Source organism: Arvicanthis niloticus, chromosome 28 (assembly GCF_011762505.2).
Source record: "Arvicanthis niloticus isolate mArvNil1 chromosome 28, mArvNil1.pat.X, whole genome shotgun sequence".
Classification (NCBI taxonomy): Eukaryota; Metazoa; Chordata; class Mammalia; order Rodentia; family Muridae; genus Arvicanthis; species Arvicanthis niloticus.
Genome location: NC_133436.1, coordinates 17,117,976 through 17,142,520, shown reverse-complemented (window position 1 = coordinate 17,142,520; position 24,545 = coordinate 17,117,976). Strand labels below are relative to the sequence as shown.

The 24,545-nt window shown below is 39.4% G+C and overlaps 1 protein-coding gene across 1 annotated transcript in view; it reads right to left on the bottom strand.

Annotated features, from left to right (window-relative positions):
* Ppil4 (peptidylprolyl isomerase like 4) overlaps nucleotides 1-24,486 on the bottom strand; it is a 30,486-nt gene extending 6,000 nt beyond the window's left edge. The window contains exons 1-12 of the mRNA XM_076926822.1: nucleotides 24,334-24,486; nucleotides 21,734-21,801; nucleotides 21,584-21,648; nucleotides 19,972-20,089; nucleotides 19,285-19,427; nucleotides 18,208-18,304; nucleotides 17,273-17,389; nucleotides 13,933-14,057; nucleotides 10,501-10,567; nucleotides 8,097-8,208; nucleotides 6,150-6,246; nucleotides 2,266-2,413 (exon numbers count right to left, since the gene is read on the bottom strand). Coding sequence (XP_076782937.1) covers nucleotides 2,266-2,413; nucleotides 6,150-6,246; nucleotides 8,097-8,208; nucleotides 10,501-10,567; nucleotides 13,933-14,057; nucleotides 17,273-17,389; nucleotides 18,208-18,304; nucleotides 19,285-19,427; nucleotides 19,972-20,089; nucleotides 21,584-21,648; nucleotides 21,734-21,801; nucleotides 24,334-24,403 — 1,227 coding nt within the window. The 5' untranslated portion in view covers nucleotides 24,404-24,486. The remainder of the gene's footprint in view (nucleotides 1-2,265; nucleotides 2,414-6,149; nucleotides 6,247-8,096; nucleotides 8,209-10,500; nucleotides 10,568-13,932; nucleotides 14,058-17,272; nucleotides 17,390-18,207; nucleotides 18,305-19,284; nucleotides 19,428-19,971; nucleotides 20,090-21,583; nucleotides 21,649-21,733; nucleotides 21,802-24,333) is intronic.
* Nucleotides 24,487-24,545: the final 59 nt, after the last annotated feature.

Below are 24,545 nucleotides of genomic sequence, written 5' to 3'. Positions count from 1 at the left end.
CAGATCTCAGTTTGAAGCCAGCCTGGTTTACATAATGAGTTCCAGGCCAGCTAGGGTTACACAGTGAGATCCTGTCTCAAAACAAAGCAAGCCACAGAACAAAACTATAAACCAAAACAATGTTTTGCACAATCCATTAATATGAAACAGAAAATGAGACCCATTACCTGAAATAGGAACCAAACCAATGTCATAGCCACAGGAGACCTGTAAGTGACCTTAAAGCTGCATCTTGACAGTACTAGCTGAAGTGATGAGATTAGCCAGACATAGAAAATGCTTGCCCACATTTATTGTAACAACTGTCTGAGCAGTAGCTCCTTCGTCAAAGAAGGAAACTGTGACTCAAAGTTAACTTGCCCAGGTCACATCAATGACAAGCAGTGCAGAATTGTCACTCTTAACTCTCCTGACAGCAAAGCCTTGACTCTGCCTACCCTGTCTATCTGTGTCTCTGCTTCACAGGCTTACTCTCCTGTGTTCCCTCCTCCTTACCTCAGTCTACCAAAATCTTTTCATTCACCAAGACCATCTCAAATGACTAACATGAAATAAAATAAAAGCATGTAGTTAGGATGAAATGACTTTTTTAAAAAAAATTTACTTATTTATTTATTTTATGAGTACACTGTAGCTGTCTTCAGACACACCAGAAGAGGGCATCAGATCCCATTACAGATGGTTGTAAGCCACCATGTGGTTGCTGGGAATTGAACTCAGGACCTCTGAAGGAGCAGCCAGTGCTCTTAACCACTGAACCATATCTCCAGCCCCTGGAATGGCTTTTAAAAAATTAAACAAAGGGCTACAGTAGGCTAGAAATGATTTCCTTTCATTATTACTGTTTTATAAAATATGCTGCTCAGGAGAGTTTTGGTGTGATGTTTAATTATGAGATCAATTGTTATTTTACATCTACAAAACAGGACATAAAAACTTTAAGGGCTAGCCAGAGATTAAGAGCTCATGGCTGTCATCCTATCAATTGGAAGGTGAAGAGAATCAGTTCAAGGACAGCTGCTGCCACAAATCAAGTTCAAGGCCAACCAGGACTACCAAAAACCCTGTCAGTAAACAAGCCAACCAAAGGACTCTTAAAGCCCACTGGCAGTGCTGCACATAAAACACATGGTGAGCACCATTCACAATAGCTGTTATGGACACAACTAAGTGTCTAACAACAGAGGAACGGGTGAGCACAATGTCAATCGCCACAAAGGAAAACTCTTCAGCCACAAAGTGTGATGTCCTGTGTAGTAAAAGAATGTAACTGGATAATCATCTTCAGCAAATGAAGTCAGCTTCAGAAAGACAAACTGTGTAAGTCTTCTCTCATTTGTGGTTCTAGATTTTATACAGTCATGTACATATAGATTAAATATAGGGGGACAAGGGGACTAATAGGGAGTGGAGGAAATATTTGCAATATACAATACATACACATGAGATTTAAAATGAAATCAAGAGGCTGGAGACGTTGTGCCTCAGATAGAAGTGCTGACTGTACAAGCATAAGGAACTGTGTCAAGGCAAGGTCACAAGCCTTAACCAGAATACTAAGAGGAATGGAGGCAGGAGGATTCCAGGTTCAGTAAGACCCTGTCCCAAGGGAATAAGATGGTGAGTGATAAAACAGGTCAGAGTGTCCTCCTGGGCTTCCCTGCATGCATAACCCCATGCACATGCACTACACACAAGTATACATACACATAACCTTTTAACTTAGTTTGTAAAGTGCTGAGGGGCTGGCAGGTGCTCAGCACTTAAGAGGACTTAATGGCCTTCCAGAGGACCCATGTTCGTTCCCACCACCCACGCAAGGTTGCCCCATAACTGCCTTTAACTCCAGCTCCAGGGGATCCAACACCTTCTTCTGACCTCCAATGGCAAGTACCATATATTTACAGACATATATGGATAAAATAATAATAACAAGTCTTTTGAAAAGTATTGAGAAATTACGCTAGCAATTGAGAAGCAATTTTTAACATAGACACATTTGGTTTTATAATGAGAATGAGTATCCACAGGTAAGCAGTCCAGTCTTGATTACAATGTAAGAATATATAACAGATTACTCTGAAAACAGTATTTATATCCTGTGGGATACATTTTTTAAAATGAAAGAACTTTATTCTGTGTGTCCATTCTATAGCTCAGAGTAGGAATTGCTATTCAAAACTATCTTTTACCTCCTAAATCACATACCAAGATGCACTGCACAAAACTATAAACTATTGACTTCTCCATTAAGCCTGAATATACCTGATTAGGATTTCTGATTGGCATGTAATCTTCATCTTCTTTTTCTTCAGAGCAGTGACGCGTTTTCTTTTTGTGTTTTTTACTTGTATGTGAGTGACTTGATTTTGCGTCTTCTGCCTGCTCATCTAGTATAAGATCATATTTTGTACTGAAGCATTTAATTAAGGACAAATGGTATAAATGATGGATAAGAAACAAGCCATAAGAAATATAGCAGATAAGAGAAGCCATAAAGCAAAATGTAACTTAAAGCAAATAGCATCTGAAAGCATTGCATACATTTCTAAAACATGTAACACACCATCTTCACTGCAATCCAGAGAACTGGGAGGGATCCTGGAATTAGCCAGCTAACAATCACCAGGCAAAAGTTATAAAAAGGACAGACACCAAAATCTATTTGTCAATAATGAAAAACTTATATTTAGAAAGTGAAACACATCACCAACTAAAGAAACTAAAGGTATTATGAACCCCAAAGCCAGATACACTCTACATAAATGCATTGCATGACTCTCCTTAGGTCAGCTGGGAGAGGATTTAGCAATAAACAGTGATGATGTGGAAATTTTTATAAGAATTTATAGCAACTAAAACTGTAAGTCACATGAACACAGATATACACATTAGAACCATTTTTAGTTATCAGAAGGTAAAAGAATGTTTAAAAATATATAATTATATTTTAGTATCATAGCATGATGTAATATAAAAGGAGTTATTAATTATTTTTAAATGTAATGAAAGGCCTATATGAGTATTAAAAGTGAAAAAAAGTTTAAGTCAAACACTATGTGAGATCCCAGGACTCAGGAGACAAAGCAGGCCAATTTCTGTGAGTTTGAGTTTGTAGCAAGCTCCAGGCTAGCCAGAGTTACAAGGTGAGTCCATCTCAAAAGAAACAAGCAAACAAAACTACACAGACTGAAAAGTTAAGAGCTAAGAGTCTTACTGTTCTTCTAGAGGATCTATGTTCTGTTCCCAGCACACAAATCAATTAGATTACAACTGCCTGTAACTCCAGCTCCAGAGATTCAACGCTCTCTTCTGGCTTCTTCACGTACCCTCATTTAACCATGTGTATAACTATGCATAGATACACACATAAAGCATAATTTTAAAAAACAACAACTTAAAAAAAAAAAAAAAACTTCATGCTCATATTTGTAATCCCAGCTATTCAGAAGGACGAGGAAAAGAAGAGATTAGTCTGAGACTAGCCTGGGCTACAAAGTAAGAGCCTGCTGGGGAAAGGATGGAGACCCCACATACACATTACTGTAATTTTAACTTCAATAAACTCTATTAAAAATAAAGGACTGAAAGAAAAAAATAAAAAGCACTGTAAAAGTATATCTTATTCAGCTGATGTAATTGTCATCTCTGAGGCTTACTGCCTGCTTGCTAACCTAGGCCTAGTCCTGGAAGCTTCTAGCCTCAGTATAATCTACTCCAGATCTAGAATGTTTTCAACCTCTGAGACTTACTGTTCAATAAGCTCACCCTTTCTTGTTCTTTCTGTTCTCTTGCTGGCTGATTCAACTCAGCTGTTCTGGCTCAAAACTCCTCTCTAAACTGACTGATTCAATCTGGCTTCTCTCTTTCAGCCTCTCCTGAATTGCTCTGTTTGGCAATCTGTTTAATCTCCTGGCTCCTTCCCATTCTCTAGCTTGTTCTGATTTCATCTAGCTCGTTCGTTCTCTCTCTCCAACCTGTTTTCTATAACATTCTCCCAGTAAAACTGTCTCTTTTTTTCTGCACTGCCCCAAGTTGCTTCCTTTACATCTCTCTTCTTGGATAGATCCTATTCTGTCAAATCAGTCTCTGATTCGTCACTTTGTCTGCCACTCAATTAGACACCGCTTTCAAACATGGGTGCTTTCTTCTACAAACTAAGTTTACCTTCATTGTGTGGGATTACTGGTGTGTGCTAAGGGCATGACTATATTCCAGCCAGAAAGATTAAGGTGTGTGCTAAGGCTGAGCCACACTACAACTAGAAACAGATTTCCTTTCAGTAAATAACACAATCTTGGGACTCACAACGTGATCAAATATCCTGTAGCAAAGCACCATTTGTGAAAGTAACAGAAGTGAGCAAATATTTTCTAAATGTTAAATAAAATGTGTCACTAAAACTTTAATTGTAATTGGAGAGAAGGGTGTAATGTAGCTGTGTGGTAGAGTACTTCCTATCATGCAGAAACCCCTGGCTTCCATCCTAGCAAAATAACAACAACAACAATGATGATGATGTTTTAAATCGGAAATAAAGTAATTTCGCTAATGTAATAGAAAGCCTTAGAATAAAATAAAGCACACACTGGGCATGGTGGTGCACACCTTTAATCTAGGCACTTGGGAAGCAGAGGCAGGCAGATCTCTTATGAGTTTGAGACCAGCCTGGTCTATATAGTGAGTTCTAGGACAGCTACGTATGTAGTAAGACCCTACCTCAAAAATATAAACTAAAAGCATAGAACTAGTGTAAAAATAATCCCAGTCTCTGTAGTGGACTCTGAGAAGGCTGAGCTCTGGAACATGAGAAGTATGAGGAAGCCTAACATACTATTTAGGTTCAGCTGAGACAGAAGTTAACATAGTCATGTTCTTTAGGACCAGAATGTAATGCCTGTTTTCATACGCATACGCACAGCTTTCTGACGATGGGAAAGAAAACTCCCAAGGCCCAGGATATAGCTCAATTAGTAGAGCTGGGGTATAGGTCAATTAGTAGAGTGGTTGCCCAACATTCATTGGCTTCCTTATAATCAGAAGGACCTACGTGGTAAGCAAGCTTCTGTACTTTATGCCCTACATGTACTTGATTTGTTCTTCCATTGTAAGTGGTTAGTCTAAACTTTCCTTTGCTGTGAGGTAACATTTGCACATGCTTGTCTAGGCCTTTTATGACTGTAACTTTAATAACATGCCTTCTAATGTTCTTTGTTAAAGACGGGCCTCAGCTTGCTGTGAAGACGGCCTGTGAAGACGGCCTGTGAAGACTTAGGGTGATGCTGTCAGCAGCCTTCAGACACATCCTGGTGCTTTGTGAAGCGCAGACAGGCAACACATTTTGAATAAAGCATGAGCATCTAAAGGCCACCGGATGCTCATCCTCCTTGATGAACACTGGGAGAAGACATGACTATTTAACACAGACGAGAGCCTCTTTCCATCATCAGAAACAGGAGACAAAGACACATTTTACCAAAGATAGTCACCAAATAAACGACCTTTGCTACGTGTAGTGTGATAGATTTATCATGGGAAAATCAGTTATAGTTGAGCAAATAGAAATGGCCTAACATGAGCAGTATGTTTCACTGCTTTTTAACTCTTTGAAACTTGGAAGAACCTGAATTACACGGTCCAATCAATAGACTTCTTTTTAATCCTATAAATGTTAATTCTTGTACCAAACAGGAAGGAGCCCTACATAAAAATTTAACGAAAAGATTTAGCAAATCTTTGTTAAAATGACAATGTATTATATAGAAGAAAAAAAGCTACTCATGTGGCAGAGAACTACAAGATTGTGTTATTTAAATAAGGAAATAAATTATAAGAGAATGACTAATACAGGATATTCGATAGAAAGGAATTTAAAACATTAAATATATATAAATAGTATATATAAAAATAAATTTATTTTCTGAAGATCATTTGAGAACAGTGGGTAAGTAAGTAAGGTATTTATCATAAGAGTAGGAGGTAAGATATTTAGGCCTAAGGTTTCCTTCAAACCTAACTTTCTCCATAATACAAAGTATACTGAAAAAGTCAAGTCTATAGGAAAACACTGACCGACTGTGACAACAAGCTGTTCCCTCATAAATGACCTACACAGTGTAGGCCAAGCATACTGTTCTTGTAAAGGATACTCCTGTTTGGGCTTTACTTTTTCTTTCAGAACCAAATTGGCTGGTTTATCCTGTTCCTTTTCATACTCCTTGAAATCACTCTTGGTGTATTTCCCACCTATTTATTAAAAGGAAAAAGAATTAGTATCACATAATGATACACTAACAACTGTATAAAACACAAAGGACTATGTATGAAAGGCACACATTGGGAGGTAGGGGAGGTGAGGAAGAACATAAAACTTCAAGCCTGTCTCTGCTGTTACTTTCGTTGAAAGTGATGTCCAGTTTTCTTGGTAGTCATATGCTGCCACCTAATGACATGTGTGAATATTGCAACATCCAACCGAATAAACAGCCCTACTACATTGTTCAAGCAGAGCCACTAAGACCACTAACTCTACTGCCTCAGCCAGCAGCTTATACTACTCCTAAACAGACATGTGACCACCCACCACCAATAGGACCTGTGTTTATAACATGTAAAAAACACATCAAGAGGCTGGTTTGGGAAAGGGTATGGGCCTGGTAAGACTGGTAAACCATGCTGGGACAGGTTTCTTCTTCAACCACAAGAGAAGCCAACTCAGAGAGAAGCTGAGCCTTCTGCACTATGATCCAATTGTGAACACAAAAGCTCTTCTCATGGAACAAAAAAACGTCAGACTCCCTCTAAGCAGTGGGTTGGAAATGAACTGTATGTGAGAACACTGAAGGCGAGGCGCTGGTTCAGGCCGCAGTGTGCACTGAACAAGAGTTTCCTCTACAACCAGCCTCTGGCGAGGTAAAGGCTGTCGTGAAAAAACAACGTGGAGAAAAAAACACAGACCAGATATTTCTCTCTCTGGATTTTTTTAAATAGACCTTAACAAAAAATATTGAAAAAAAAAATCAATTCATTTTCACGAACCACTCAAATAGGAAAGGAATCTTAAGGGAAACAGAGAGAGCACATGGCCACAGTCCAAGTCACTTCCTCCTGAGAGATCACAGCTTCCAGTGGCCTTCCAACTGACAACTCTAGTCATTGATTTCTCCCGTTCTGAATCCTCATAAGGTGACACAGCCACTACTTACTACCCAACAGCCCTATTTACTTCTTATTTCTAAAGTGCAGGAACATCATGGAAAACTAATTATAAATGGTATAGAAAAGGTAATCTTGTGGCTGTAGTGATGGCTCCATGGTTAAGAAAAAGGTCTTGCAGGGAAACCTGGGTCCGACTCCAAGCACGTACACAACAGCTCATAACTTTTTATAACTTCAGTTCCAGAGGCTCTAATGCTCTGGTCTCTGCTAGCACCAGGCACACACAGTACACATACACATAGAGAGATAAAATATTCAGACATATAAACTAAGAATGAATCTTTAAAAAAAGAAAAACTGGTAATCTTCATTTTCCTGGTAAAATTTAGCATTACATGTGAATAACTACCAAAGTGAAAACTTTTTTCTGTTGTTGTTATTTTGTTGTTTTTCTGAGACAGGATCTTAACTATGTAGCCAGTATAGCCTGGCTATGAAGAAAACTGGGCTTGAACTCAGAATCTGCCTGCCTCTGCCTTCCCAAGGCACAATCCTAAGTGAAGTCTTTTTAAAACACTGTAAAAAGATCTTTTTAAACTCAGCTACACTTTTTAAACTTTTAAAAAGTTTGTATCTAAAAGAACCAAATTATTAAAAAGTCACAATTATTTCACCAGTAGATGTCTTTAATAGGCAATTTAAATAACTTATAATCAAACATTAAAGACAAAGGATTTTCATCCATCAACAAATATATACACACACATTCTAGATAGCAGCTTTATAAAATCCTAATGACCTGAATTCTATTAACATTTCTCTTAATTAACAGCAAAAAAATTAAAGCACATGCATGCGCGCGCACACACACACACACACACACACACACACACACACACAAAAGCAGAACATTGGTAAAAGGAGATAAACCAACATACCTTTTCCTTTCCATTTAACCTTTGCAACAGACTGGCTAAAATCCACATGTATTCGCCTGTCATCTATAAGTACATTATCCATTTTGAAGAATGCTTTCTCACAGTCTTCTTCCTAATAGTGATTACAAAAACTCAGGCATAAATGTTTTCAGGAGAGATTTCTGCAGCTAGAACAAATACTATGAATATAAAAAGGCTGTTATTACTAAAACTGATATTCAAATACTTCTTATACACCAGATATTAAATGTATTGCATCTACTATCTCAACCATGGTAATAACCTTTTGAGGCTACATCGATTTATTATCTTTATTATTTCAAAACAACAACAAAACAAAAATGAGAAAAAAAAAAAGCTAGAGGACTCACACTCTAAAATGTCTAACATGAGCATGGTACCAGCACCTAGAACTAGATTTTAAACACATATGAATGCCTGGTTTACAACAAAGATGGTCCCATAGAGCTCTGGGAACAGGAAGGCCTTCATTTTCAGTGGGACTGGGTCATATGAGTATCCAAAGTCAGACAAATGAAATGCAATACAATCTACACAGGGCACAGACAAATCACAGACCCCATTGGAAACAATCTAATAACATGGCTTATGAAAATAGTACAGAGGGGCTGCAGACAGGTGGCTCAGTAGGTTCTTGCATTTGCTACTTTTGCAGAGGACCCATAATTGGTTTCTACCACCCATTAGCTCACAATCATCCATAATTCTTTTTAGTGAGTACAGAGCTCTCTTACAACCTACAAGGGCAGCATACATAGTACATGTGCATATATGTAGACAAAACACTTATATACATAAAATTAAAATAAATAAAGCTTTAAAAAGAATATAGAGAATATTCTCATGTCTTTAGAGTAAGCAGATTTTTTAGAGGCCATCTGGAGAAAATGTTGACAAATGAGACTAAATTAAAATTATTATTTTTGTGTTTATCAAATGGGTAATCCACAGAACACAAGATATATACGTACGCCGTATATTTTTAAAAAGAGCTTACAGCCGGACAGTGGTGGCGCACGCCTTTAATCCCAGCACTTGGGAGGCAGAGAGTTCGAGGCCAGCCTGGTCTACAGAGTGAGTTCGAGGCCAGCCAAGGCTACACAGAGAAACCCTTTCTCAAAAAAACAAAACAAAAAAACAAAAAACCAAAAAAACAAAAAACAAAACAAAACAAAAAGCTTACATTCATAACATATAAAGAGTTCCTGAGAGTCAATAAAAGGCAGGAAATGCTGTAGGAAAGCAGGCAAGTACCCGTTAATAAACTTGATGCACAAAGGCAGAGTGAGGGGGCAGGAGATCCTGCACGGGTACCTTGTTTCAGGAGTACACTTGGCCAGTGTGGTGACTCAGCAGGTTGCTGTGCTTGCCACACATGTCCAACAACCTGGGTTTTATCCCTCAAACCAACAGAAAAAGCCAGAGGTGGTGGCGCTCATCTATAGTGAGAGCACTCCCTAGCAAGATGGGAGGTAGGGACAGAAGACTTGGGAGCCTAAGTCAGCTAGCTCTGCAGCACAGCAGAGACAGAAACAAGAGAAATCTTGCTTTAGAATAAGATGAAAGAATCAACACCCAAAAGTTGTCCTCTGACCTCCACATGTGGGCTATGGTACATGTGTACCCCCCACATACTAATTACAATATTATTTAAGCTTATATTTTGAGATTTTATTTTTCTGTATGTATGAGTGTTGCCCTGAATGCACGTCTGTGCGCTGTGGAAGCTCTGCTAATTAATGTTGAAGTCTACCAATGACCTTCTGGGAGTCAGCACATAATAGAGGACTAAGAGTTGTACATATGACATTCAGAAGAATGAGGTAATGTCCGTCATGAAGTAAGCACTTGGCCAACCAAGCTATCATCACTAAGGCAGACCTAGCAGCTGCTACCTGACCCAGTCCTCACACTACACACTAAGGAGAGGAAAGCCTTGGGAAAAAGAGCAAAATAAGTGAGCACTGCCCAGTAGCTAGCCAGTGGTTGACCCTAGATTGAAACACTCCACCATTTCTCTTTCTGGTATTCAGTTATATAGTTAATAGTATGTGAAGGACTTTCCTAAAACAATAACGCAGGCAGACTGTAGCTGAACTTTACAGCAAACAAATGTCAACATCAGTAGCTGTTGGATTTATTTCTAATGTAAAGTTAAAATAGCTAATGTTCTTGGATACCTAAAGAAAAGCACAACCCTAGAAACTGAAGAGAGCACTACAGCTTTTCGTCTTTAAGACTTCTCAGAGACAGACAGTCCATGCAGTGATGCACAGCTCTAATCCTAGACACATGGAAGCAGGAAGATAACGAGTATGACATTAGCCAAGGCAAAAAGTAAGGAAGAAAAAACAGAATCTGGTATATTTACACTATGACATACCTTTTCAAATTCAATAAAAGCATAACAGAGGGACTCTCCTGTTTTCCAATCCCGGATAACTTCACAACTGAAAAAAAAATTTTTTTTTTTTAAAGTCACTTTAAAAAAGAAAGCAAGCAAAGAAACCATTTGCTCTAATCTTCACACCAGAACAAAATAAGCCAGCTGTTAAACTCACAGAACTCTATGGCTCCAAAGTCCCAGTTCTATTTAAACACATACACATATAGCTTATCAATCCACTAAATTAATTATCTAAATTCTATTCCAAACACACAAACCAGGCTGGGAGAGCCAGGGGGAGGCTTCCTTTGACCAAAAATAAACTGCAAAATTATTTTCATTTTAAAATTATTTTACTTAGTTTTACATTTCTTATTTTTAGATTTCTGAGGTAAGGTCTTCTGAGTATCCCTGGATGGCCGGTATTCACATGAAACCCAGGTAACTTCAAAATCACAGCAATCTTCCTACCTCAAAGATTAAAGATTTGTGTAGTGTGTACTGAGATTAAAGGTGTGTACTATCATGTCCAGTAAAATCTTTAAATCCTAAGTCTTTTTTAGTCCAAACATAAAAGCCTTAAACATCTGTTACATATAGCAGTTCTTAGTATGTTCATGCTTTGGAATTTGTCACAAGGATCCACTATATAGCCCTGGCTAGCCCGGAACTCAGTATGTAAACCAGGCTGGCCTTGATCACTGAGATCTCCCTGCTCCCACCTCCCAAATACTTTGATTAAAGGCACAAGTCACCATGGTTTGAGCTTATGCTTTGGATTTTAAAGTAAATGAGCCTCAAATTTAATGGTAAGTACAATTACCATACAGAACTAATAACCAAGGGAAATACAAATGCAATTAAGTACAATTACCATACAAATAATAACCAAGGGAAAGAGTCAAGAAGGTGAGTTGAGACCAACTGGCTTGTCTCTCTCCAGGTATTATATAACATGAACCATTTTAAAAACATTAAATGAAAGGACATGCTAACATAGCACATGTTAACCAGTTAGAAAAAAGTCTCCTTACTGGTTTTGAATGTTTTCACATTAATAATATAGGGAAGGTACCCACGAGATGGTTCAGAAAGGAAAGCCACTTGCTCCTGAGACTGATAAGCTAAGGTTACTCCCCAGCACCTACATGGGAGAAGGAGAGAACCATCTACTACAAGCTGTCCTCTGATCTCCATATGTTCCCAATAAATAAATGTATATATTTCTAAAAAGCCAGTAACAGTTTATTTTTATGATGATGATGACGACGACGACAGATAATGACGTCTGGAGAAATCACTCTGGTTAAGAGCACTCGCTGCCAAAGGACCCAAGTTCCACTCCCAGCAACCCAGTGGGCAGCTCACAACTATAGCTCTGGTTCAGGGACCTGGTGCCCTCTTCTACCCTCCAAGGACACCTGCACACATGTGGCATATACTCACACAAGACACAGACACACACACACACACACACACACACACACACACACACACACAGACACACACACACACAGACACACACACACACAGACACACACACACAGACACACACACACACTTTTAAAAATAGTAATAAATATTTAAAATACTCAATGATAAAAAATAACATAGGAAAAATTAATCAAAAAAAATCTTTTTAAGATTTATTTATTTATTTTATGTATGTGAGTACACTGTCACTCTCTTCAGACTCACCAGAAGAGAGCATCAGTCCCATTACAGATGGTTGTGAGCCACCATGTGGTGGCTGGAAATTGAACTCAGGACCTCTGGAGGAGCAGTCAGTGCTCTTAACCAATCTCTCCAGCCCAAGAAAAAAAATTATTCTAAATTAATTCATTTTCATTTTATGTGCATTGGTGTTTTGCCTGCATGTATATCTATGCAAGGGTGTAGTTAAAGACAGTTATAAGCCACTATGTGGAGTCTAGGAGTTAAAACCAGGTCCTTTGGAAGAACAGTCAGTGCTCTTAAACACTGGGCATCTCTCCAGCTCAAGAAAAAAAAATTTAATTGGGTTAGCCTGGTAGTTTATAAAATGATTGCTCTGAATGCAAGGGGACCCAAGTATGCAGTGATGTGAGCTTATAATCACAGCACCAGAGAGGTGGAGACAGGTGGATCCCCAGGATTCAAGTGTGGCCAGCCAGTGTAGCCTAGTTAGTGAGCTCTAGCCAGCAAGAAATACTGGCTCAAAAAAAAAAAAAAAAAAAAAAGTAGACACTCCTTGAAGAGAGCAGCCAAGCAGCTGTCTTCTGGCCTCCATACATTTGCACATACAAAATAAAAATACAACCTACAACAACAAACCAAAATTTTTCATTTCTGAAGTATGGTGATATAAACTTAGGCTGTTATAGTGAGACCATGTCTTAAAAGCCTAGTACACACACACACACACACACACACACACACACACACACACACACACACGACATATAGCTTAATTGATGAAGTTTGTCAAGTATGCAAGAAGCCCTAGGCTCAAACCACAGAAACAGTGTGGTGGTCACCTCTAATCCTAGTGCTTATGAGGTGGAGGCAGAAGGATCAGAAGGTTTAAAGTCATCCTTGGCTACATGGTAAGTTTAAAAGATAAACACATAAATTTGGAAAATTTCATTCTGACAGACTGCTGATAGTTTTAGGAGCAGAATTAAATGAGTAGGAATTTTAAATATTAAATAAGGTTGAGAATATTATAGAAGTAGTCTTAAATTGCTCAACTCATATATTCTATTATGAAAATTTGTGCTAGAAATTGAAGAATCACTCAAATATTAAATTAAATTAATGTGTCTGAAAACATACTTTTCTTTCTAACAGTTGAAACACTTACTTGTAAAATCACCAGTATGAAACTCACCTTTGTGTAAAATCACACAAAGGGGGTGGGACTATGTCTCAGAGGAAGAGAACTTGCTTAACATGCTTGATGACCTAGGCTTGATCCTCAGCCCCACAAAAAAATAAAATAACAAAAAGTAAATTTAAAAATTCACTCAAAGCTGGGTGGTGGTGGTGCACGCCTTTAATCCCAGCACTTGGGAGGCAGAGGCAGGTGGATTTCTGAGTTCGAGACCAGCCTGGTCTACAGAGTGAGTTCCAGGATAGCCAGGACTACACAGAGAAACCCTGTCTCATAAAAAACAAACAAACAAAATCACTCAAAATTGACAAACTCACCAAAAATGTGTAATTAAAAAGACTCTGCTGAATGGTGTGACATATGGCTTTAAGTCTTAACACTCAGGAAGCAGAGGTAGGCAGATCTTGAGTTCAAGCCCACTATATGGCAAGTTGCTGGCCAGTCAAGGCTACATAATAAGATCCTGTTCCAAGAAGACAAAACATAAAACAAACACCCACGCCAATCAATTAATACCTAGATATTTCAAATTTCTCTTTTACTAAACCTGGGATTACCTTCGTATTGGCCCAAATCTTGAGAATATTATCTCCAAGTCCTCATCTGTGGTCACTGGATTCAATTTACACACAAATAGCACGTTTTCTGGAGGTTTAATATCTGCATCAGGTAGGTCTCCCACCTAAAGTTACAAATAATCAAGCATACAAATCAATTCTTTTAGTTTCCATTCCAAATATTTTTGTCCAAGCCCACAACACTGATTTCCTAAAACCATCTAAATTTACACCATGAACTATAGGTTCAGGGTGAAAAAAATAATCTAAAAAATATTTCAAGGGCTTAGAAGATATCTCTTGGGGTAAAAGTGCTTGCCATCCAGCCCAGAGACCTCAGTTCTAGGACTCACATATACCAGAACATGGTCCAAAACGGGAGTCATGTGAGATTTCTGAGTACTTATGAGAAAACTCCAAGAAACCAAGATAAGAGTCTTATGAACTCAGTTTCTTCAAAATCATGGAATTATTCTTGGATTGTGTTTTTCTGCCTCTCCCATGTGTAGCAGCAGATAGGAGTGAGTTTACTTCAGATTATGTGTCACAACTGGCTATTGTTATCTGTTTATATGCCTGTATGGGAAAACATGCTTTTTGCCATGTGCAGTTTGCCCGTCCCACTTGCAACTTGCCCTTGTGATTATTATACACTCACGTGACTCCTCTTAACCCTGAGAGTATAAATTGTGCAATGCTCTGAATAAAGTGAGCTATTGCATGAGACTTTAGTCTGCCTCATTTATCACCTTCATTCTCCCAGGTCCCACTGCCTTTAAAGCAGTAAATACACATGGTGGAAGAATCAACTTCCAAAATTTGTCCCTTGACTTCCACATGCAAACCATAACCTGAATGTATTTACACACATATATACAAAAAACAAAATGTAATAAAAATTTTTGTAAGTAAACTGATACTGTATCTTTCCTGACATTTTACTTTATTTTGAATTACTTTATTTTGAATTAATTGTAATATTAATATAATACTAATAGCTATGTTTTTACCTAACTTGATAATTGCTGCTAATTTTTCAAGCAATACTATCATGTTTCTATCCCATTTCTTACTTCTAAATTTTATTTATATTTCAGACAGACTCTTACTGGAGCTCTGACCAGACTCAAATCTGCATCCCTACTACCCAAATCTTTTGAGTACTGATATTACAGGCCAGTTCCACCATACCACCCACACTCTCCAATGTAAAGGCAAGTACAGTGAAATCAAAAGGGTTATAGCTAGGACACAAATCCAGATCTATTGTGGCTTCAAAATCCAAATAACACCCATGTTTTCTTTCTTGAAGTATTTTTGATATACTGCGTGTAGAACATAGGTTTTGAAGAATAACAATAGAAGCCACTGGGGCTAGCTCATTGGTAAGGCATCTGTCATCAAGCCTGATGACCTAAGTTGGACCCTCATGGAACACAGATAACCAACTCCAGTAAATTGTTCTCTGACCTTCAAACATGTACCTAACTAACGTACAACCACACACAAAATAAAAATTGTACATTTTAAACTTAATAAGAAACTACCTGCTAAGAACAAATACTCTCCCCTGGTCCCACTGTCCTGCTTCTCTCTCTCTCTCTCTCTCTCTCTCTCTCTCTCTCTCTCTCTCTCTCTCTCTCACACACACACACACACATCACATGTTTTTTATTTTCTGTTTCTATTCCTTATCACACCTCTAAGATGTTTACCCCATATATCATCAAGCAATATATTATTTAGTTTTGCTTGTTACTGAATTTTGAAAAACGATTATGTAGTCTTCAGTCATACCCAATTCTTTCCAGACTGCTTTTCAATATGGAACCACAATTTCTGCATAGTTTTCTTCCTTATACTCTCAAATTTAGAACTTTTCTACACAGTTTTCCCAATTATACCTTAGACCTTTTACTTTATCCAAACTACAGCCAAGATCAACGTCCGCTGCTGCAGCAAGCAGCACACTGGAGGGTGCTGGCACGCTTCCTACTAAGGAGACCACAGAGGGCAGCCGTGAGGTAGAACTTCGAGGACAATAACATACTTCCCACAAGCATTTTGAGGGCAATAATACCCTTTATATGTATATCTGAAAACTGAATTGCTGACTGAAAACCGAATTGCTGACTGAATAAACACACCAAAAGAAAAATCTTGAAATTCAGCAACATAAGAGCCATGAATCTGCTCAACATTTCCAAAGCCAGCCAATGGCAACAGCAGCCGATTAGCTATGCCCGAGAGGTTTCACAGCCAGGGATGGTGGCACACATCTAGCATCCAAGATACTTGGCAGGCTGATGAGCCTAGGAAACTGAGACTAACTTGAACAGCAAGTAAGACCCTGCATCAAAAAAAAAATTTTTTTTAAAAAGTATCATAACACCAGGAGAAAAAAACAAATCAACAGAAATCCATAAATGAGAGAAGGACAAATGAGAAACATTAATGGGAAAAAGATGCAGGAGGCTGAAGAGATAGCTCTGTAGTTGGAGCATGTACTGCTCTTTCCAGCTACATGAGGACCTGATATATCTGGTCTCCATGGGCACCTGTGCTCACCAAATTCACAAACACACATATACACATAATTAACTGGGCTGATACAGTTAGCCAAAGAAATGTCAATCAGTGTAGGGAATGATTCATCACTTTAAAATAAACTTTACTATACAAGAAGATGTAGTCTTCAAAAGTTGTATGAATACTAAACTAAAATTCAAGTAATAGGTATAAATTAGATAACCATCTCCCATTTTTTTAAACTTCTTTTTTTTCCATTTGTGTGTGTGTGTGTGTGTGTGTGTGTGTGTGTGCGCGCGCGCGTGTGTGCGCGTGCATGTGCATGCCATGGTGTACAGACAGAGGTCAGAGGACAGCGACAGGAGTGAGCTCTGTCCTTCCACCACATGGGCCCTGGTGAACCCACCCAGATCATCAGGCAGGTCAGCTAGTGTTTTTACTCATCGCCTCACCTTAACCCTTCTCTTTTTTTAAAACAGCACCCACTAATTTATGGAAAAACAGAACCAATCTGTTTATTTTCATGGTACTGTGTCCTACAAAACGCATTGGTGGCACACACCTTTGATCCCAGTACTCAGGGGTCAAAGGCAGATAGACCTCTAAGTTTGAGGCCATCTTGGTCTATAGAGTGATTTCTAAGACAGACAGGGCTACACAGAGAAACGCTGTCTCAAAAAACCAAAAAACAAACAAACAAACAAAAGTAATCCAGAAAAAAAAATCTCATTCAAGTTTTACTAGTTTATTATCACAAAAACAGACGAACTCCCCAAAATGTGTTATGTAAGTTACATAACAATTATCTTACCATCTCTAAAAGAATAGCTTGAGTTTTAGCCTCTTTTTCTGCCTTTATTTCTTCTACTTCTTCAGCTGATCTTCCTTTGAAGTCATCAATTTCTTCATCTGCTCCTATTCGACCGCTCTGTAATACAGAAGTTAAAACTCAGAAGACATTATGCTTTACTCTTAGCTTATCAAACATAACAGAATAGAAATTTACAAACATTTGGGCATTCATTTAAATTAATTCTATAGTATTTGACAGACTTGGCTTTGGAGTGATTATAAAATCAAAAGAAATATTTATATAGATACTATTATCCAATTAAGTGTTCAGTAGAAAGAATACATAATTTTAGAATTAAATACCAAACACAACCATAAATTCAGCTTTGAGAAAGCCTATGTATTTATACTTTAAATACCTGAATGTTCTCTGCCATCTACAGAAATGGCTAGGTCTAGCCTGGCTCCAGAATATCCCCACTGAAAAAGTGTCTTCCAAGACAGTCATTCAGTTTGACCCTGAAGCTATTCTCCTAGGGTTAAGTGATAGAAAAACTTCCAAAGCACTGTTTATATAAAGTTTCATAACTGAGACTCCTGGTAGAATACGAACTAAAGAGAGAAATTAAGGAAATAAAGAGACAGCTACAAAAATAACCATCTCTGTGGGTGAGAAAGAAATTCTAAACTTGCTCTGTGTAACAGATCAAGCAAGATAAGCAATAGAAAGAAATGTCTTAATTTACCTGTACAAGAAGGTGCCACTAGCTGGGGGGTGGTGGGGGTGGGGGGTGGTGAACTCCTTTAATTTTAGCATGAGAAGAGGCAGGCAGAGCTTTGTGAATTCGAGGCCACCCTGGTCTACATAGCAAAATTCTAAGCCAGCTAGAGCTACATAGAGAGACTCTGTCTCAAAAGAAAAGAAATGAACAATACCACCAAGGTACTACTTACATCTAATTGTTCCTTTGTAGGTTCTGGTGATCGATCAGGAATTAATAAATCAGGAGGGTCATCAAATGGATCATCTAATATCACTGTATGATTTATCCTTACAAAACAAATCCAAGTCAAATGTTACATTTATTTCAGAATCCATACTTTTTTCATAGACTTTAGCACGTAAGTTATTTCTACTGCCCAAAGACTCCACAGGGCTTGGACCTCACTGACCTACAGTATGCTTGTATAATGAGCAGCATTGTACTCCCTTTGACACTGGTGCTCTGCATGACTTTATGATGTAAAGTAAGCCTGGCATGACAGCTGGCATCTGTAACCCCCAGCATTCAGGAGGATGAAAGAAGAGAATCCCAAGTCTGAGGTTAGCCTGAGCTAGAAAGTAAGTTCCAGGAAAGCTGGGCTACAGAGTGAGACTTTGTCTCAAAATACATACATGAAAAACTAAACAGAGAAAGAAAAAGTAAATACCTAAACCTTGCTATTTACACCTTATTTTTTTTAAAAGAATCTGCTTTAAAAAATAAACTGAAGCAAAAGTAATTCTAATCAACATAACAACTAGTACAAAGAAATATAAAAGCTCCTTTTCACAAGGATTCTAATGATCTCATATTAATTCACATTTTGAATTATTAACTGGTTGTGATGGCTAATTTCAATTGTCAATGTGGCAGAATGTGGAAACTCCTGGAAAGGGAATCTAGATTAAAGTGGTCTGTGGGAATGCCCGTGGAGGATCTGCTGAACAGAGCTGATGGGACAACCTTCCCTGACCATGGGAGCACCTGGACTGAATGAGGAGGAGGGAGCTGTGCACAAGCACTCCTGCTTTATCCCTGTGGATGTAACTAGTTGCCTCAAGTGTCATTTTAACTACCCTACTGCAGCCTGGAGCTGTGAGCTGAAGTAAACCCTTTAGTCCTAGAGTTACTTATGTCAGAGAAATTCATTACAGAAGAGTAAAAGAAACTGAGGTATTAGTCCTATGTGTAGAAATCTCACTCATGTCAGTATAATACCACAGTGTTAAAACATTCTAGTATATTAAGAAAGTAAAGCTAACCACACCTGATATCTTGATATGGTACAAAATCCTTGTCCACAAAGGTCTCATTGATTTTCTTAACTATATCCATGCCTTCTGTCACTTCGCCAAACACTGTATGAACACCATCAAGGTAATCTAAATCTTCTCCTGTAGTAATAAGAAACTAGACCAAAAGGCACATAATAAATATTTGAAAACATATATAACTCTGAAATCACTCACAACTATAAAAACCATAAAACCAAGACTCTAGATTTACTGTATCAATTCTTATATACTGATTTTTTAAACTAAATAAAAAACAGAGATTGTGTTTATATCAACAGGTACAAAGATGCTCCCCTGATAGTTTAAAATACTTCAACAAGACAGGTGTGGTGGCACACCAGCATGTATACAGTGCCCATGGAAGCCAGGGGCCATCAGATGTCCTGGGACTGGAGTCCCAAAGCACTGGGAGTCATCATGTGGGTTCTGAGAATTGAGCTATAAATTCTGGAAGAAGAGTTAGTACTTTAATCATTGAACCATCTGCCCCACTCCAACCCCTGCACTTTTAATGTGGAAAAGAAATAATTTGACATTTCCCCTAAAAATGTCCTTAATATATTTTCTCATTACTGAATGACTTGAAACGGTAGCTTCATAGGCTCCACTCAGTTCTTCATGCCTAAGCAAAGCTCATCTCCATCCATGCACGTCCTAACCTGAGATCCATGTTGATCACTGCCATTGTTCACCATGGACACAGTGCCTTTCTTCTTGTGCTTAATCCTTGGCACTTTTTCTGCCTCAAAAAAGCTTGCTTGATCACCATACAGTTGTCTGAAAGTATATAATAAAGTTATACAACTTCAATACAATATCAAAATGAAATACAGACGTACTGCAACAGTGTGGCAGCGTCTTTATAAACAGCCCACTGATCCAAACACTCTTTCCTTTTCCTTACAGGCATTCTGGGAGCTTAGGAAACCACTATAGAGCTGGAGTCATATTTTAATGTGATGATTGAACCACCACTGCCTGGAAGATTGTAACAAGTTTGAAACAAGCCCGGGCAATACAGTGAGTCCCAGGACATCCTGGACTAGAGTGAGATTCTGGCTCATGAAACCAAATCGACAATAACTGAGATGGACGTGATGACGCACATCTATAATCCAACACTTAGGAGGCTAAGGCATAAGAATCTTCAGTCTGTCTAGAGGTGGTGGTACACACCTTTACTCCCAGCACTTGGGAAGCAAAGGAAGGCAGATTTCTGAGTTAAAAACCAGCCCGGTAGCCAGGCAGTGGTGGCACAGGCCTTTAATCCCAGCTCTTGGGAGGCATAGACAGGTCGATTTCTGAGTTGGAGGCCAGTCTGGTCTCCAGAACAGCCAGGGCAATACAGAGAAACCCTGTCTCACCCCCCACTCCAAAAGAGTTTGTTTGTTTGTTTGTTTGAAATACAAAGCAGCCTGGTGTACAGAATGAGTTCCAGGCCAGCCAGGAATAGAGACATCCTTTCCCACAAAAAATAAAAAACAAAACAAAAATTTGAACCAGAGCCAAGCCTAAGCTACATGGTGAGTTCTAGATTAACCTGGGCTACAGAATAAGACCACCTCAAAAGCAATCAATAAAAGAATAGATAAATAAAAACAGAGGGTAGGGATATAGCTCAGTTGGTACAATGTATGTTTAGTATACACAAATTGTATGTTCAGTTGCAGCACTGTAAACCCAGGTGTAATGGTGCATGCCTCTAATGTCAGTACAAGAAAAATGGAGGCAGGACAATCAGTTTAAGTCCATTCTCAGCTTGGTAGGGACTGAGTTCAAGATCAACTTGGGTTACATGAGATCTTGTCTCTAAACATGCGCGCGCGCATGCACACACATACACACACACACACACTCTCCTGCCTGGTTATTCTTTTATCAGCTTGACAGATGCTAGAGTTAGTTATCTGGGAAGAGGACCCTCATTTAAGAAAAGGGCTCTATCAGGTTGCCTGTAGGCAAGTATACAGACCATGTTCTTGATTAATGATGGACGTAAGAGGGCCCACCCACACAAGGGTCAGTGCCACCCTGGCAAGTAGTTCTGGGTTGTATAAGAAAGTACACCAAGCACACTGTGAGGAGCAAGACAGCAAGAAGTGTTCCTTCATGGCTTATGCTTCAGTCTCCCTTAAGTTCCTGTCCTGGCTTCCTTCAGTAATGAAGTGTTACCTGAAAGGAATAAGCCCTCTCCTTTTGAAGCTTCTTTGGATCATAGTGTTTTATGATAGTAGTAGAAACCCTAACTAAAACGCATGCATAGGAACTTACCCAAATATAGACTCTCCTCCACGGCCAGTCCCTGTGGGATCTCCTGTTTGTATGATAAAATCCCTCTAGAATATACAAAATTCCTTGTTACTTCAGAGTTTGCTACATGTTTTCAGTAACAAAGAACATGACTAATACCTACCAACTCACCTGTACACTGTGGATGAGGCAATAGTTGTAATATTTTGTTTTGCACAGCTTCAAAAAATTCAAGCAAGCTAAAAGAAAGTAAAAACTAAATTACAGGAAAGCAAAAAATCAGTTTTAGACAAATTGATGACAAAGAAAAACAAAGGTTCTGTGAGCTGAAAATTTTAGGATGGGAGCCTTGCCAAAGGAAATTTATCAGTAGGAACAGGCTTTGAGCATTCCCAGCCTCACCCTACTTCTGGTTCACTCTCCCTGCTTGGTGTGCTCTGCTAAAGATGTGATCTCACAGCCGCCTAATTCAGCCAAAAGCTGACGTGCCTGCCACACAATTATGACCTGTCCCTCTGGACAAAATATATTTATTTATCCCAAATAAAGCTTCCATAAGTCACCTTCTGGTCACCATGTTTTGTCACACCAGCAGAAGAGTAACTAATACAGCCTTCTAGATATTTGGCACTGGCTGGCATCACAAACATCAATAAATTATGGCTCATGCCCTTGAAGAACTTATAGATACATGCTAACAAGTTCTTAAGGCACTATGAAACCACACAGAAAGTAAAATACATGAAGCTTCTTGCCTTCTGTAAATTCTATTTATGGGACTAGGGTCATAACCAGGTATGACGACATATGCCTGAGAAGAATTAGAACCATGAATTTAAAACTAGTGTGGGATATACAATCAAAAGCAGACAAAAAACAAACAAACAAACAAACAAACAATAAAGGTCCTCACATCTAAACTAATGACACTGGTATTTCTAATAAAACCATCTATGTTATTTAAGTCATTATATATACATAACTATTACACACACAGAGAGACACACAGAGAGAGACATTCTCAAGTCAGGGTTTCTCTATGTAGCCCTGGTTGTCCTAGAACTCCCTCTGTAGACAAGTATGGTCTTAAAAGTGGAGATCTGTCTGCTTCTGCTTTAAGTCCTGGGATTGAAGGCATGTACCAGCTCTGTAAAATAATTTTCAAAGATAGTTTTAAAAATGCTACAAGGGTTCAAAAGAAAAAAATGTTTACAGCTGGGGAAGTTAGAAGACTATATGGAGTAGACATGAAAAGAATTTGATTGTATCATATCTTCTGTTCCTCCTCCTTCTTCACGACAGGGTTTCCTCTTCTTCAAGACAGGGTCTCTGTGTAGCCCTAGCTGTCCTGGAACTCATCCTGTAGACCAGGCTGGCCTTGAACTCAGAGATCCAAGTACTTCTGCCTCCTGAGTGCTGGGATTAAAGGCCTGTGCTACCACTGCCCAGCTTGGACCAGGGTCTTAAGATACTGGAGATATTGAGGTACAGTTCCTGCTCTCCTTGCAGCACATCACTGGGAGGAGACAATCATCCACATAGTTCAGGACAGTAAGTACATGTTCTAATAAAATGAGTGCTGTTCTGATTTATATAGCCAATGTGGACAGAACAGAAGAACGAGATTAATTGTGGCTGATCTTTATTGGAGCTCCTCTTATATATAGTCAGGAAGTTCTCAGAGGGACAGGCGTGGAGAGGAGTGTGGCCATTGGTAACAGTAAGGATAGGGAAAGGCTGCAACAGAAAGGGAAGTGTTTGTGGGGAGAGGAGGGACAGTTGAGCATGGAAGGTGCACACAGCAGGAGGAGCCCCCTGTGCGGTTCTCTTTCATTTCTGCAGCTTCTTTCATTCTGTGGTCATCTCTGCAGTTCTCGGGCAAGGACAGTGACTGTGGCTAATCTCTCCTGGTTTCCCAACGGACACATTCTCCGCACAGCTGCCCATTATCTCTCCAAGGCAAGTATGCCATGCTATAGTCTTGCTCATGAAGCCTTCAAAGTCAGTCAAACCATCAAAGACCATCGACATTGCACATAGGGCTTATTTGGCCTGACCGTAAGTCAGTGGCAGCTGTTGCACTCCACATACCAATTCATCCCAGCCATGCCAGATTTCTTGCTATCACCAGAAAAACTCCAAAGAAACTGCTAAGAAAAACCTTACCTGCCACTCATCTCCAAAATATCTAGGTTTCTTCCCACCTCTCTGTTTTCCATCGCAATGTGCACATCCTTCTTTTAAGACTCTAAGTCCTAAAAGCCCGCTTTGTTCTCTCTCAACTCTCTCAAACTCTAGCTTATCAGCCACACAGGCAGACACCAGATGTCATGTAGCCAGGAAGAATCCGACCGTCACCTTCCCGAAAAACGGACGTGTCCTCCCTGCTTTCATCATGACAAATGATGTCATGTCAAGACGTATTTAACCCTTTTTCCTTTCACGAGTAAAAGAAAGCACAGCAAAGCCACGAAAGCTATGGGTATCGCCTATGCAGGCCACCTCACACAGAGACACAAGCCAAAGTCCTTCAACACACACACACACACACGCCACAGCCTGGGCCCGCTATGAAACAGGGCCACCTCACACAGACACACACACACACACACACACACACCCCACAGCCAAGGCCCGCTATGAAAAACATACACACACACGCCACAGCCAAGGCCCGCTATGAAACAGGGCTCGAGCCAGAAACAGCGAAGGAAAGGGAACTTGGGCAGCGGCTCACGGCCCCGCCGGGTCGCGAAGGCGACAGGCCTCACCACGCGGACGCTCCTCGGTGTACAAGTCGATGACCACGTCGCCCAAAGTCGTCTCCAAGAGAACCGCCATGGCGCCGGCTTCTCCGCGGGAACAAACGCCCAGGTAATGACAGGCGCAGGCGCAGGCGCAGCCAGCGCGCGTCTACGCCTTACGTCACAATCTGTGCGACGGCGTTTGGCGTCACCCGGGGGCGCCGTCGCCCACCTTGGAG